This window comes from Melanotaenia boesemani, chromosome 9, assembly GCF_017639745.1.
Source record: "Melanotaenia boesemani isolate fMelBoe1 chromosome 9, fMelBoe1.pri, whole genome shotgun sequence".
NCBI lineage: Eukaryota > Metazoa > Chordata > Actinopteri > Atheriniformes > Melanotaeniidae > Melanotaenia > Melanotaenia boesemani.
Genome location: NC_055690.1, coordinates 15,892,421 through 15,909,606, shown reverse-complemented (window position 1 = coordinate 15,909,606; position 17,186 = coordinate 15,892,421). Strand labels below are relative to the sequence as shown.

At 37.6% G+C, this 17,186-nt stretch overlaps 1 protein-coding gene across 1 annotated transcript in view; it reads right to left on the bottom strand.

The window, feature by feature from the left end:
* Positions 1-17,186, bottom strand: part of dph1 (diphthamide biosynthesis 1) — a 74,310-nt gene that overhangs the window by 52,270 nt on the left and 4,854 nt on the right. The window contains exon 3 of the mRNA XM_041995337.1: positions 7,854-7,917. Coding sequence (XP_041851271.1) covers positions 7,854-7,917 — 64 coding nt within the window. The remainder of the gene's footprint in view (positions 1-7,853; positions 7,918-17,186) is intronic.

Genomic DNA, 17,186 nt, shown 5'->3' with positions numbered 1-17,186 from the left:
CTGTTTCTGTCGGAGTTTGTACCTTTAATAGAAGCATCAGACTGGAACAGCACAGTTGCTAATTATGCGAGTATTTGCCTATCTTTAATCAAGAGCGTAATTGTTTGTTTTGAGAGCAAGATTTCTGGTTTCTCAAATATCATCGCGCTCTCTCTCAAAACTCTGATCTCCCTCTCAGAAAGTCCCTCTTGCTTTCACATATATTGTTTTTCCTTTCAAAATTTTGCCCTCACACTTGGTCTCTTTCCCCTCACTCTCAGGCACATTCTCTGGTCTCTCAAAACTTATATACTTATATACAGAAAGAACTGTCTGTCAAACCTCCTCCAGCCAATAGAAACTGAGATAAATCGAGAAACTCACCTTCTTCAGGGTGCGCTTGTTTTACTTCACACAATACTTCACACAGTGGCTTCAAACTAGTTAACAGATTTTTTTCTTTTTAGTTTTTTTTTTTGTTTTGTTTGTTTTATTGCTTATTATAATCATTTTATGCTTTTCCACTTTACTTTTAAAGAAGACACTTGTATGTCAGTAATATTATAACTCATTGGGCCTCTGGTAGAGCTATGTGATTGGCTACTGCCTCAACTAAGATGACTTTGTGAAAGCACATAAAGCAGTGGTATGCAACTGGCGGTCTGCAGGCTGCCAGTAATATCTATAGCCCAGCAGATTACATTGATTTAAAAATGAATAAATAAATAAAAAAGTTAATTTACCTGCACTCTAATCCCGAATTAGTTGAGCTTACTAGAAATTTTTGTGGAAACCCGTTGCCTTAAACCAGGGTTAGCCAACGTTGGTCCTCGAGGGCCCCAATCCAGCAGGTTTTCCAGATTTCCGTGCTCCAGCACACTTGAGTCAAATTAAATGGATCCAACAGCCTATAAGGATCTCCACAATGACTCGTTAGTTTAAGTCAGAGTGTTGGAGCACTGAAATCTGGAAAACCTGCCGGATTGGGGCCCTCGAGGACCAACGTTGGCTACCCCTGCCTTAAACCATTCTAGTTTTTACAAATGCTGAAACATGTCAAGTTGTATCAACATTGGCAACCATTAGAATTTAAAACCCATTAGTTCACTTATCTAAATTCCTTTAAAGCCTCTAGTTTAACTCTCTTACATGAGTTTTACTCATACTGTTCTTTAATTGTAGTTCTTTAACTGACATTTGACATACATCTAAAATTACTACCCTTGGCAAACCTTTGAAACTGAAACATTCTTTGCTGTAGGATAAAAAAAATAAAGTGGTTTCCATGTAACTGAGTGCTGGGGTGTGCATAAGGGTACATGCAGACTGAAATGGGATGTAATTAATACGAATAATGTGTCTTCCTTCCTCCAACTGTGAGCAAAGGGAGTTGTGATATCTGCTCTGTCCAAAACCAGCGTAATCGTATCTCATTTTCTGCTGAATCCCTGATTGAGTCAAACTAAGATAAAACCTTAACAATAAACTGTTGATGATGATTCACATCAACTTGCAGGTCCAGAACCACAATCAGCAGTACTGAAATGAGGTCAATGGATTGTGTCAGTAACTATCATTTTATTACTCATGATACAATGTACAAATTTAGTCGATGGTGGTGGGTTTCTTTTCCTGTACTGTCCTTTTCATTCATGGTGCCAAGTTTAAAATTCAAAGAGGGCAGAACTTTATAACATTGTCTAGTTGTTAACATAAAGGAATTAAAGCACATAAAATTTATAGCACAGCATTCAAATAAAGGTTAAAATTCAACTGAATCTGCATCTCCCATGAGCCTTTGCGATCCAGCTATATTGAGTTTTGAAAAGTTAAAAATTTTATTTTTAAACAAAAGCTGGGCTAAGAGTGTGGAGTCACTGTGTCAAGTGACACAAGAGCACCCTGAAGAAGGTGAGGACTATTTGCTCAAATTATCTTGTATTCTATTGGCTGGAGGAGATTTGACAGACTCTTTCAGCAACCCAAGAGAGAGGAAAAAATATCCAAGAGCAGAAGTTTTGTAAGAAAAATTTGTAGCTTTGTTGTAGCTAAATACTCATATGAGGGCCCCTTTGCTGCATGTCACCTCCTCTTTCTCTGACTCCTTTTTTTTCCAGCAGAAGCCCTTTGACTTTCTGTGCTTACCAAGTTTATTAAATACCTAAAACCAAGAGGTCAAATTAAGTTAAACTCCATCATGTTGATGCTTGGCTGTTTGTATCCCACTACTGACAGAAAAGAGGCAGCAGTAAATACTGCACCAAGTTCATAAAAGTATCCTTCAAACCTAGAATGAGACAGGAGGCAAACCTTCAAAGGTAATAAAACATATGGTGCAGTGACAGCACATACATCACTACCTGTCTCCTTGAAATTCTTTGCTTTGTTTGGAAAGCTTCTTTTCTCTTGTTTGCCCGTGAGAGCTGACTTTATAGGTCTTTGAATTCATGTGACAATGTCAACCATGCAGGGGACAGAATGACATAATTTGGCACAAAGAGAATCAGATAAAGGAAGGCTAGCACTGTAATAAACAGACTTAACTTTGAGGTGGCAAGGGTACCTCAATTATGAGAAAAAATATGTTTTAACTTGTCAACTGGGCAGCTATCATAATGTAACACTGTCCTGCAAAACATGATTGTAAATAATGATATATCCTGAACTATTTTTTGTCAAAAACATTCAAGATTTACTTAAAAAAAAAAAGCTGTTGTACTTTTTAAATTTAATACTAAATGTTTAATGTTCATAAACTCACAAATACTAACTTGAATTAGTGGTTATACTCCCTTTCACAACGATCAGAGTACAAATACGACTAAGGGGTTAAGATTAAAAGTTTAAATGTATAACATTTTAAATCTGAAGTAACAGGACACAATAATTTGTTACTGTATAAGAAGGTAGAGCAGTGAATGCTGGATCTTACCAGACAGCCCACATATCAGATGGGTACATGTATGTCAATCCCTGCTTATACAATTTGTGTTGAGGTAACCAGTGTGGGTTAATAATGCATGTTAGCCCTTGTTTAGGAGCAAGCAAACATTTTTGTCTTACGAAGGGGAAAAACAAACAAACAAACAAAAACGGACACTCAACTTGCTGTGGAATGATATTCTGATAATTAAGAACATCACATAAGGCTGAATACTGCACTTAAAAAGTGTTACTTTTAATTAATGCTTTGAAAATCATCATATTTCTTTGTTAAAGTTGTTAAACCTTAATGTGTGGAGTTATGTGCTTTGGACAATAAAACTGTAATAACCGCAAAATCAAAATAGGTGGACTTCTTTCCCACCGCATACATATCTTCATTGCGCTGCTATAATATATCCCAATTACAGACCCCAGAGACAAACACTGCAGACTACAATTGGGAAGCCTTTTCACTATCTTACAGCCAGTGGTGGATCCCAATTCCTGCATGCATGATTTTCAAGAGAAATTGTTTATTACTTCTGGCAGGATTGTGGGAACTAACAACGCAGCAGGAGTGTGTACTCTGAATTAGATGTTACACTGGTAAAATGGATCAATTGCATCCTTATCTCTGGAAAATTATGCTTCAGGTAAACTTGTGACCTTAAAAAGTGACAACAGCAAGTGCAGCAACCATGTTTGTGACAATCCAGATCAATGCTGGCTGATTAAAGCATCTTTAATAGCTGAAATATTAACATTTTGAGGGGAAGGAGACAAAAAATTCTCACCAGTATACAGATTTCTGTCTACCCTTTCCAACTTGAAGTGACAACACTGTTGAAGGCATGACTCTGACTGGCTGATTAACTATCTCTATGTGTGTAGTTTAGCATTGTCTTAAAATGAAGAAGACAGAGCTAAAGTAAAGGATTTCAGATAAAGGTTAAAAGGTTGCACTGTACCAAAATGGAATTTGAGGACATTTTTGGCTATAGAAGCATTGCAGCCCATTATATGAAACACCCTAAATAAAACTGGGAACCTACAAATGAGCATAATATTATCTCTTTACTGACTGTCCTGTTGTTTTAATTAACAACTGTTTATGACTTTGAAGTGAGTAATGTGGTGTTTGTATTGTAGTCACTTTTAAGTCTTGATCTGTGAATCAAACGTAGCTGCTGTGTCACTGTAAACACATAAATCTAAGTAACATTTACCTGGTTATTAGTGTAAAAATGGAAAGCAAAAGAGCTAGGTCATGAAAGGAAAAGAAAAAAAAAATGCTGTATATGAACTCATGTCTAAAGTTGACTATAAAAGTGCACAAATGCAAAGTGTGTGCATTTTGGCCAAAGTGCATTAACTGCAGCATGACGATAATTCAGAGCAGCTTGTCCTCATTAAGACTTAGCGGTCCATCCCATTGAAGCTCCTTATTCTGAGGGCAGCTTAGTCTCTTCATCCTCATTTTAATATGGACGTCAGCCCTGTCTCCTGTGTACCAGGGTCCTAGTGGTGATGGTATAGGCCGTCCAATTCCAGGGACCTCTAGTAACCCTAAACCGATGTTGGGTGATGTAAGGTCAGCTTTCGGATGTGCCAACATCCTAACATTTTTCCTAATGTCACTCTCCAATCCAGTGTTTGATGCCAATAGGAAGGGCATGCCCATTTACTGGATTTAGATCAATGCAACATTTGCTTAAGTTATCACAGTATTGCTCAGAAAGGTTCCAACTGTTAAATCTGATGTAAATACAGCACATCTCATTGTCCATCTTATGATCTTTGTTAAGTTTTACATGACATAGTGTAACTGACATTTACATTTGCATTTTGTCATCTTCCAAGGCTTCTCAACAGAGCACTTACATTTAAATTAAGCTCCTAGAATAGAAGCAGGGATTGTTCACCTGTGGGTTAATCCTTTGAGGGATCCGTCTAATTTCGTTTACAATGCTGAGATTTTAATCAAGACTCTTGACTTTAAAGCTACTATCTATGAAATTACAATATGAAGTAACGGTAGACACAAGGAAAGATCTTGTATGTCTTTAGTGTGTTGCAATGTCAAGCCCACATCAGGTTCAGGATCAGGAGAAGATATTGCAGTAATGATCATGATCCCTCGCTAAAGGGCAGATGTGATGTGGCTGTCAACTGAATTGTGCTTAGGTTTAGAAAAAATAATGCTTTAATCAAGGCTAAAGACTGCATTTGCAGTCTGTACTTAGGTGATGCAGCCGGAACTGCTTTTAATAACTGATGATACACACTGGAATATAAAACACTAATCTGGTTATAATAAAGTTGGTAAAGAAACAGTTGAAAACTTGCAAAGGCAAAAAAAATTCTATTATGTCAGACATTTGACAGTTTTGCTATAACTTGCTTAGGCTGCAGGACATCGTATACAAGATCCGTTTGTGTTACTGACCGAATTTTAATATTCTGGTCACAGCATTGCACAGATAAGAGCAAATGCCATTTTACAATGGGGCTGGGCAATATATCGAGATTTTCAAATATATCAAGATTTTATCAGGCGCAATATAAAAGGAGGGAATATCATTTATATCAACATAGCTTGTTTTGAGTTAAAAACATCTTTTCTTTTGCATTTTGCACAGCTGTATTTTTGTTATGTTATTAAAAAGTATTTTTAATTTATTTTGTTTTAGGAGCATTTAATTCATTATAGAGGTACTCTATTTCAGTCAGCTGTTTTAATGCACATGTGCTGCTGATCCTTAATAAAAGTATATTTAACACTGAAGGCTGTAAATAAAGAAATGTCTCTTTGGTTAATTGACAAAAAAATATATTGAGATATATATCGTATATCGTGATTCAGGTAAAAAAAATATTGAGATTTAAGATTTAGTTCATATTGCCCAGCCCTATTTCACAATATCTCCCAAATTAGTCTTTCGGTACATAGACATTGGCAAAAAAAATTAAAGCTAAATTTATACTTGATGTTATAATTGTTATAATTATTTATTAAGTATTTATAGTTGATGTGGTAATTGTGACAGCTTTACCGTCTGCTCACAGTAGTGCCTGCGTAGCTGACGCTGGTAAAATGTCCTCGCACACTAGAGCATAGGGTTACGGCATGGTATTGCAGTTTTCCTCCATATCTGAAGGTGGCAGTAGGGCCGGAATCATATTGTAAACTTCACCGCTCAGAATTCTTTCGATGTCTAACTTCAGTTCTGGCAGGCATTTCCTGTTTTAGAACAAGTGTGGTGATGCAGTATTGCATGCATATTTCCTAATCTCTTCAGTCGGTCTCCCATCAGCTTGGTCCATTGTGTGATGTTTTAAAAAAAATGTGGTCCCAGCACAACTTCAAGGAGAAGATTTAGAAATCTGTAAAAACATAATCACAAACTAACCAATCACAAGGGAGTACATCTATGTAACTGTGCTGCGTGGCAGGGGTGCACATCAGGTCTGGAAGAGGGATGAGTCAAGCCTCTGCAGACCCACGTGGAGGCTACAGCAGTGACGCAATAACCGACCTTACGCAGACACCGTGCCACTATGAATCCGGCTTGATTAGTAGAAGCTGAGAGAAACATAATTTCTATCGCATTTTGGGAGAGATATTGTGTGGATTGTGATGAGAGGGTGAAAAATGCCAAGAGGCGAGTGATAGAAGATGAGGCAAGAAGACAGTCAGAAAGCAATTAGTGTCAGTTAATTGCTCTCATTAGAAGAGATGGAGAAGATTTAGTTGACTCCATGATTGACAATTCAAAGATACACATGTATAGATGTGGACAGACAGCACAGCTGGTGTGGTTTAAAGTTATGCAGCACACAGTGGCAGGTCTCCATCTGATAACAGCAGGACTGATAAGGCCAGAACCTAAAACTTCCATCTTTTTGTGATAAAAAAAAATAGTAGGAATAGCTTTAAACTGATTTAGAGATAAAGCAGTAGAAGCCTCAAAGTGTAGTACTGCTGATGAACAAAATGATGGTGTAAGAAAAGAAGATAAAGAGGTAAAGTTAGAAAGAAAAATTCCAACACAGTGACACTAAAGATTTTCTATTCATATGCTAAATAACTGTATATAGGCATATTAATATATAGCACATGTACTTAGGAAGAAAATAATACAATGAAACTGATGTGATCTAAGCTTCCTGTATGAAATAAAATATCCACTCAGGCTGAAGAGTTGATGCCAGCTTGCCGCACTCTATTCTTCATCTTGTCCATCTCATAATCAAGTTTCTATTGACTAAACACAGAAACTAATCCTCTCCGGGTGTTTAATGATGGCAGCTATTTTCTTTGGAAAATCACATTGTGGGCAGTGCTCCTGACAAACAGGCCAACTGAAGGTGAAATGAGACTACAAAGACAGTTGTAAAGGAGGGAAAACAAAGATTTTTTTTCTTTTTTTCTACTTAATAGTAACCCTCAAAAAAGTGTCTCATGAAATGTCTTTTTATTTACAAAGCCCTCAAGAAGAAATTTAGCACAGTGCAGCTCAGCCCACAGTTTAAAAGGCAAATTACTACCCTTGGCAAACCTTTAAATCTGAAATATTCTTTGCTGTAGGATAAAAAAATAAAGTGGTTTCCATGTAATTGAGTGCTGGGGTGTGCATAAGGGTACATGCAGACTGAAATTGGATGTAATTAATACGAATAATGTGTCTTCCTTCCTCCAACTGTGAGCAAAGGGAGTTAGTGATATCTGCTCTGTCCAAAACCAGCTTAATCGTATCTCATTTTCTGCTGAATCCCTGATTGAGTCAAAGGCAGGGAACTAAGATAAAACCCTTGCTCTTCTAATGAGTACCAAGTGGTCATGTCAGTTAAAGTGCATATGCTGCTGGCTTGACTTGTGCACCTGCAGCTCACTCACATGCTCTAAAACAATGTGTAAAATATGAAACCACCTTCTTTCTTCATCTTACCTCTCAATTATGTCAGCGATGGTGCAGGCAAACATCTGCAGACCCTCTGGAAGCTGCAGAGCAACTGTAGAGAGAGGAGACAGCAAACACAGAAAGTACACAGTTCTCTTAGAAAGAAAGTGACATGCTGTTTAACACATTCTCGATAGCAAGGCCAAACATTGCCGCCGTTAGTTCAAAGAGCTCATAGCAAACTGTAACATTTCTGGACTATTTTAACTCTGCCATGGTAAAGCTGTTGGTTTATTTTTAGCAGGTGAGAGGCTGATGGAGAGTTCAAAACAATTACCCCACCTCCAACTCTAAAGCTCACAGCCTGCTTCTTGCATCATGCATAATCAAGCATGTGCTCATACTGTCCTAAGTCAAGCAACCAATTAATTTGGCAGAACCTGCCGATGCTGTTGATGTTGACAGGAGAATAAGAGATCTACTGATATGTGACCGAGAAAAACCCAAAGGAAAAACTTAATTTTCTGCAGGGTTAGCAAAGTGATTAGTGAATCTTTGCAGACTCATTCTGCACTGAGAGATGAGCATGTTTTATTTTTCTTTAATAAAACAGGCAAAAGAGTCTTGAAGCACAGCTTTCCTATCATCTCAACTGCACCCTGCCTGCAATCAGGGACTATTTCCTTTATGCATATTCATTCAAAGAAAAATGGCTGCTGCTAATGTAAACACATGAACCAGTACTCTCAACCTAAAAAATTAATAAATAAAAAATAAATAAAAGGAAAGTTGAAGTGGGCAAGAAAATAAAATTTTTTTATCCATCAAACACTAAATAAGTAGGACCAAGTCAGCTCACTAAGCACAGGGGATCTGAACTACATTTGATCAAAAAATGCTTTTGCAATAGAGCTTTCTCTCATCTGTTTAAAAATAAAAACAAAACAAAAAAAAGAACAAAACTGATGATGATAAAACTGATATAAACCTCCTGCAAATAATCAGTAGTGTTAAAGACATGTAACTTGTTGTGAAGACACATCCTCAGCGATCAGCAACATCATACACCTCTGCTCACACGACCCACCCGGTGGCTGACCCAGCAGCACTGGTCCAACTCTCGGACCTCTTCATCCAAATCCACCAAGAGGCTCTCTATGGTGGACTTGATGGCTCTCTTTTTTGCTGCTCCTCAGCAGTAGGCTACTCTGCTGTCAGACATCTGCTCTGCATGTCAACACAGCATGCAGAGTGCAGTGACAGGGAGAGAAGAGGGGCCTATTTAAACTTCATTAGTTAAGCCCACAGGCAAGGTGAACTTTGAAAGCATCCGAAGTGACAAAATAGCAGACTATAAAAGGACATGAGTTGCATGGGTTGCATGCAGTGGGGTGCAGTTATCATACTATTACTTTTTCTGCCAGTGTCAAATATCTACTGGTATTATTGTGGACAATATGATATGGAACACCCCTTTCTATTTAAATAAAAATGTGAGATCAACGCATCCATCCATATTCTGCTTATCAGAGGGTGGGTTGAGGAGGCAACAGGTTAAAGAGAGAAATCCAGAGATCCCTCTGCCCAGTAACACTCTCCAGCTCCTTCTGAAGGACCCCAAGGCGCTCCCATGTCAGAATGGATGTATAATCCTTCCAAAGATTTCTGGGTCTTACCCAGGGTCTCCTCCCAGTTGGATTTGCCTGAAAAACCTCCCAAAAAAAGGCTACCATGAGGCTCCTAATGAGACGCTGAAACCACCTCTGCTGACTCCTTTCAGTGTGCAGAAGCAACAGCTCTCCTCTAAGCTGCCCCCAGATGTACAGTATGAGCTCTTCATATTATCTCTATGGCTGAGCCCAGCCACCCTCTAAAGGAAGCTCATTTCAGCTGCCTATATCTGCAGTCTCATTCTTTTAGTCACTTCCCAAATCCTGCAACCATAGGTGAGAGCTTAAACATAGACAAACCATTAAATTCAATGCTTTGTCTTTTGACATAGATCCCTCTTCATCTCAGTGGACCAGTGAGACATCCCCACCCTAAACCCCTCTGCCCATCTTTTGCTCTAACACTCATAAACAAGATCCAAAGATACTTAAACTCTCTACTTGAGGCAAAAACCCACCCACAGCCTGGACGAAGCTCTCCAACCTACAAAGTCAAATGAAATTGCAGCTAATAATAAGCACATCACAATTAATCTTTATTAAGGTCCCTAATTTGCTCAACAGCAGCAGTTCACACATGTTGAAAGTGATTTATAATAATGTTAAGCTTAAGTTTCATCTGATAGTAGTGTCAGAAAGCAGTCATATTGCATGTTTGTGCAGACTCTGCAGAGTCCAGGAGTAGGTTAGTTTAGGCTACTTCAAACTGTTCTCATGTACCACGTGTCTACGCGCTCAGCAAATATCGGCTGAGAGCGATGTGGACCAAGACTTTGAGTAGAATAAGAATGTTCTTGGAAGAAAAATTAACTGTAAACAGCTTCTGCAGACTTCTGTACTCTGTGGAGCCTGTTTTCCTGCTGGCAGCATAATAAATGACATAAAAGACAACTGGAGCTTTATGGTTTCATTTCTCACCAATGGTTTTATGAAGAATTTCCATGACAGAGCCAGACTGAAGACATCACGTGCAGTATTATATCAAAAACTATATAAAGTTAGTGTTTTCTCACAACAACATGTCATATTAACATTATAGTCTAAAAAAAAAAGCCAAGCAGACACACTTCATTCACTGGTGCAAGTTACAAAAAAGATGTTCATACTCCACCATATTAATATGAATAAGTGTATGTTTTAAGGGGATTTAAAGAAGTGGCAATAGGGGAAACATCTTCAGGTTTCATTTGAATTCTAAGTAGGACTACATAAAATTACAAAATGTCCTTTGAGAATTTCTTGAAATGCATCTTGTGTTTTTTACATTAAAAATATTATATGAGTTGCATCATGAATTCAAGGATGTTTTAGTATACATTAATCCTGCTCTGTCATCATCAAATAAACATGATTACATCTTGTATTTAGACTACTAATATATTGATGAAGTCAAGTATAACCCCAACGGATTATACTTTGGAAAAAGTGATCTTTTGAATGACAATCAAAAGATTCAGTTTTACCCTCCAACCCTCCCACTCCTGATAAGAAAAATCAACAGTGTGTTATATGTGTACAGTAATCATGCAGCATTTTGTAGAACATCCTTTTATGGCGAGAACACAAATAGATGTCGTATACATGTGTTAGCTGTGAGCTATGTACTGACCAGAAAGAATCATTTTAACATCAAGATGATGAACTAAATAAAACCCCCACTTTAGACAAGGGCATATTTACTTTATGTTTATTTTGCAGACAAAAACATGAACAGTGAGTAAAAGTGATATTTAAGAAATCATAGCTTTAAGCATGCTCGGTCAACATTATGATTGGTAGTGAAAGCCAAATGCAATTATTTTTCAATAAACCTGAAGGGTTTTACTCTATGCCATGTACTGCACATGTACTGTGCACACAATTTCAACTTTTCAGTGTGAGGTAGATGTCACACAAAGCAAGCACCTGGTGATGAAGGCTTTGTTTCAGTCAGGCATGACATTTTCTTCCAGTCAAACTCTGTCACACCTTTCATCAAATCAATCAATCCATCAGTGTCTCACTGGATACTTGTAGCTCTAAGCCAGTGAATTCAGCACCTGATCATTTTCACATGGCTAGGTCAGAAACAATTTCAAGACTTTGGTGACAGAAAACATTAAATAATAAAAGATGTGACAGACAAAAGGCCAAGAAGGTTGAAGGAGGATGTTCATGAGATGGAGTGATAGATAGAGAAATGGGAGAAGGAGGAGTGAGGACTTCTTACTGATGAAAGGTTAAGGGATCACCAAGCACTCATGGAGACAGAGAGACAGGTCATTACCTGGAAAAGGGCAAGTTTATTAACACAGAAAGGTTTCAGAGCCCACCTCTTCCAGAGCTGACAGAAGCAAAGAGCTATTGCTGTCTGCTGCCCCCCCAGTAAAAGGTGAGTCAGAGGCTACTGTAGGGGTGAGCCTGGCTGTGTGAGTGTATTTTTGAGTATAAATGCACATATGATAGTTGCTTTTAACTTTACAGATGCATTTATGTTCAAACAAGCAGGGTACCTCACAGACATCAAAAAAGAAAAAGCAAGTTAATTCAACGGCTTTGATTTAAACTCCCAGAATTCCTTAAATACATACACGCTCACTGGTGTACAACCTTCTCAATATTCAGAGATAAAATAATTTACTTTATGCATAGTCATCTTATTTTGTTGACATATTTTGTTGTAGCACTATAGCTGCAGTGGCAATTAAAGACCTACGTGTCGGATTATGTTAACAATCAAAAACAAGACGTAAAGAAAGGAAGTGCTGGAAAAACCAATTTATAAGGAAAGGCAGACTGAACGGACAAAGCCCTGGGCTTATTCAAGAGTTTTTAAGGAGGACGTTCTGGCCAAAAGAGACAACAACAAAACTATAGGTAGAGTTTATTCATTCATTTTCTATAACGCTTAGTCCAAATAAGGGTAAATAGAGTTTATCCCAAAATAAATTCAATTTCTGGTAAATGAAACTGAATTTACAATATGTAATAACTGCAGTGCAAACAACTAAAGCAGAAAGGACACACAGACAGAAATAAACAACTCTTTTTTAGGTTCATTTACTGTATGTTTTCAAATAACAAAGCTAACCACTGGAAATGGGAAGATGAATACACAGAATACAACCTCTTTCTAATTTATCTGGAAAAAAAATTGTGTAATACAACAGTCATACAATAAATGAGGAGAAACACAAAAAAGACAATATAAGTATAGTACAAGTTGACAGCAAAGGACAAAACTACAGGTTTTAGACACATTTAGTCTGCTTTGAAACAGTGTCTATGGATAAAGATTTTTTATACCTGTCCTGGCCAGCATCATGACAGCAGAATGATGGTCTGGCTGCAGACTTTTGGATAAGAGGCTCTCCTTCATTATTAAATGTTACTGTTATTTTCTTAAATTATTATTTTAATTTGTTTATTGCCTAATTTAGACAAAGCCATTGGACTGGACCAGAGGAACAACAAAAGGGAGAGGGTGAGCAGAGGAGAGAGCGGAAGAGTAAAGAGAAAAAAGAGCGACAGAAACATAGGGTAGAAAATAACCATTACAACTGTGCAATCAAACCTAAACAGAAAAAAAAAAAACAGAAAACCATCTGCTACACCTGCAAAGAAACAGGGTATTTTCTTTAAATAACAAGACAAAAAAAAGTTAAAAGGTTTTTAAATCATTTATTCTACAAATAACCACCAGATGTAATGTTCTTCTGTAGAAAGAGTATGTATACCCCTGGGCTCCATGATTACCACAGAAACAAAGACTAGCTGAACCTCTGGGTCCTACAGGGATTTGCAGTCTTGGTTTGCTTCTGTTTTGAATTCTACTGGTGGAGCACAGATTTTTAATCTATGAAAATCATGTTCATTTAATTGTGGGAATCCAAAATCAATGTCAAAATCAAAACTCTATTGATTGTGCAGCACTAGTACACCAAGCTCATCTTGCTCCCTTAAATAGAATTAACTGTCTTCATTTTGTAGACATGTCCATGAGTGTCTTTTTGGAGCATGCCGAAGGCTTTTACCTTGGATTCTCTCTCATTCTGGTTTGGATATGTGATGGGTTTCTAACAAACACAGGCAGTTTCAAATCTCCCCAATTCATTTCAGAGAGAGAGTGAAATATTTGCTTTGATTTCACCCATTCATAACCCCCAATATCTTCTTTTTAAACCATCCCTTGGTAGAATTGATAAAACGGATAATTTTTCTACTGACAGGTTCACTTTCAGTTCAACTTTCAAAGACATGGCTTCACAATATCTGCAAACACTTCTTGATATGATGTTGGATCAGAGACTGAGAGCAGTTTAGTTCCTGAGGCAGTAAAGTAAACTCAAACGATAATATTTCCAGCACAATGCTTTATAGCTGGTATGAGCTTCATCTCCTGAGAAGCCGCCTTTGGTCTGCACCACACAAATCTTCTATTATCGTGGCCAAACTTTTTTTTGTCTGTCCAGGCAGGTAATTTTGTGCAATCTCATCGTAGTGTTATACTGTCTAACTGCAACCATCTTTGCCTGTCGCTTGCTCAAATATGCTGAAAAAGTAAAAACCCTGACAGTACAAGATTCTGTAATTACAATACAATGCTCTTAGTTACTGCAGTGATGTGGAAGTTACTTTTACACAACACCTACGTAAGCATTACTGTAGAACAAGCTGCCTCATGGCAGTGTATCCCACCACACCATAAAACACATGTCAAACTCAGGGCTTCATCCAGCCTGTGAATGAAATATTTTTGGCCCGCATGAACATATTTAATCACTATTAGAGCTGGCCTGCTGACAGAGTGCACGTACCACCATAATACTACAAGTCCCACAATGCACTGCCAGCGCCGTGGCGCATCAATCATGGGTTGCGAGTGCATATCTCACTCGTTCTCTAGTAGTCTGACTGAGCCTCTCCCCAAAAAATGGCTAAATGAAAAGTGGACTTTGAAAGAAGAGTATATGTTACGGATGTAAAAGCAAAGCTGTGCATCTTCTGAGTGGAGACAGTGTGGCTACAATGAAAAAATGCAACGTGGGAGACACTTTGAAAAGAAGCACCACAACAGATACAAGCATCTGGACAGGAAACAAAGGTCCCAAAAGGTAGAAGAGTTTATAAAGGCATAACAATTACTCATCTAATTTCATATTGTGGCATCATGGATGGCCAGCTGTATTAGATTCTATAACTTTCACTATGAAATATGACACGCACACACACACAAGCTTTATTTATATATTTATATATATATATATATATATATATATGTGTGTGTGTGTGTGTGTGTGTGTATATATGTATTTATATATATATATATATATATATATATATATATATATATATATATGTATATATTTTTACAAAACACTGAACCATTCCAGTTTATTCTTTTTATTTTGGCCCGCTGTGTATTTGAGTTTGACACCCCTGCCATAAAACAGTGATACAGAGCACAAGAGGTTGGCCCAAACAATCTCCGGCTAGAAAGTTAAAAGACCTCAAGACTGTAGCACTATTAGGTTTTTGCTTAAGTCTTATTTTTTTCCTGATTTCATACTGTCATAATAACTTTACCATGAAAAAACAACAGATACTAGAAAGACATAAATGCTCCACAAGGTGTCTGTTGTCTTGAAGTTAAAAAGAAACACCCAACTTGACTATGATCTTGTGATTAGGACTCAAGACACCCAAAGCTGTACTGACTTTTTGGCTTCATCTGTATGTCTCGTTTAGGTTTCCTCTAAAATACAAATAAGAAATCTGTGCAAGGCTGAACAACTTTGGTCAAATTAAAGAACAAAGCTGCACTACGAAACTTCAGCAGATTTTTGCTCATGTGCGTCCCCAAACAACGTCTAATTCAGAATCTGTCTTGCATTCTGTCTTTCCTCCGAGCTCTCTCCAGGCAGTAAAAGTCAGTCCAATGTTGACTCTTGTCTTATTTCTTTCGCTGTTACTTTCTTACTTTCGCTCTTGTTTTTTTTTTTTTTTTTGCTCACTTCCTCCAATAATATCCTTGTTGCTGAATCAGCTATGGCGCATGTTAAAAATGGTCAGTTGCTGTCATGTCACGAGATGTCACAAAGCAAAATGTAGGTGTCACGTGATGCTCCAGGTGGAGGAAAAAAAAAAAAAAAAAAAAAAGAATTGCGAGGCGCAGCCCTAAGAGGCTCCAGGGTAACAAAGGCTCCAGGAGTGTGCATAATAACTGTCAGTGTGCCATGAAAACGAGTCGGAAGCACAAGTTTTAAAGTTAGAAACTTTTTTTGTGTTGCTTTAAACTAAATAAGAGTAATTTCATAAAACCCTACTGAGTTCAATACCATGTCAAAATCTGGAAATGACTACTTGAGGAGCACGCTCTTACATGCATAATTCAAATTATGCTTCCCTAGAGACAAAACATTACACTCAATGTGTAATAGTAAGAAAGCTGACAGCCAACAGCAGAAGAAGAAGAAGTTGCTGAGGAGCTAAAATGCAAAACAATACTGAATTAGATTCAGGTGAATAATTAGACAAAGCCAAACACAGGTTTTCACTATAAACAAAAACAAAAAAAGTAGCAGCCAATATCAGATTCTATCGTATGTTCTTTAGTGCTTAGTTTCAAAAGAACTGTGTGAGGCTCTAGAGGAGTTCAAAGGATGACAAAGAAGCAGATGGACACAAAGGGGAACAGAGAGGGACAGGGGTGATAAGGTGAGTTATTCTCTTTGAGTTCAGAGAGAAAAAGGATGAGCTCGGATAAAACAAGGAAACATCACAAACAACAAAAAAGGAAGCACCAGCAGGATGTGGTAAACAGCATGATCCCAACAGAGAAATATGTGAAAAGGATGCAATCCTCTTGGCATTACATCTGCATATTTAGACTTGAGGCATTAAGGGACAGGCAGGCCACACATTTAGACATTTATACTAGTGAAGGATGATATGTTTTATCCTCAGGCTGGGGGCAGCTCTGAAATGTTACACCATGACACGAAAAACCCCACATTAGAGGAAGTCAAAATATACATGAGGGAATGAGTGGAGCAGAAAATGATGTACGGATGCTGTTGGATGAAAACGTCATGAAATATCTGGCTCACAGCCTGATGCGGAAATTGTTTTTTTTTACAACACAATCTTCTGGAAAGGGGTCACAGTCCTGACAAACATGTCAAGAATGACCCAAACCCAAAACATGAAAAAACAAAAGCTATTACTAAAGAAACTGCTCACAGTCAATGTAACCAACTGCAGACTTGACTATTAAAGATTTTCCTTGGTGAAAAGATCTCCATATTGAAATAAAGCTGATAACAAAAGAAGGCAGAAAGACATTAAATCTGAATAAACAGGTTAACAACCATCAGCGTGCAATAATTTGTTGCATGCTGAATCATTTCAGTTAGAAATTTTTCTAGTTTGAGATTAAGTTTGGTTTTAAACATAGCTTAAAAAACTAATATAATAAAACATTTTATTTCCATAAAAAAAAAATGCACAGAGATCTGCTGAGGAGAAATCAGAGTTGGGGCACTTGCAGCATTTCAAAGATATCAAAAACACATAAGTGCAAGTCCCAGGAGGGATGCCACCCCTCGAACGACAAAAAAAGGCCAACACATCCCATACACAAAGTCAGTGTTAACTGACACCCACCACACTGGAGTTGCTTGTGAAAAGCATCTTGCTTCACTTTGCTGTCCATGCTGACCAAGAAAAGTGA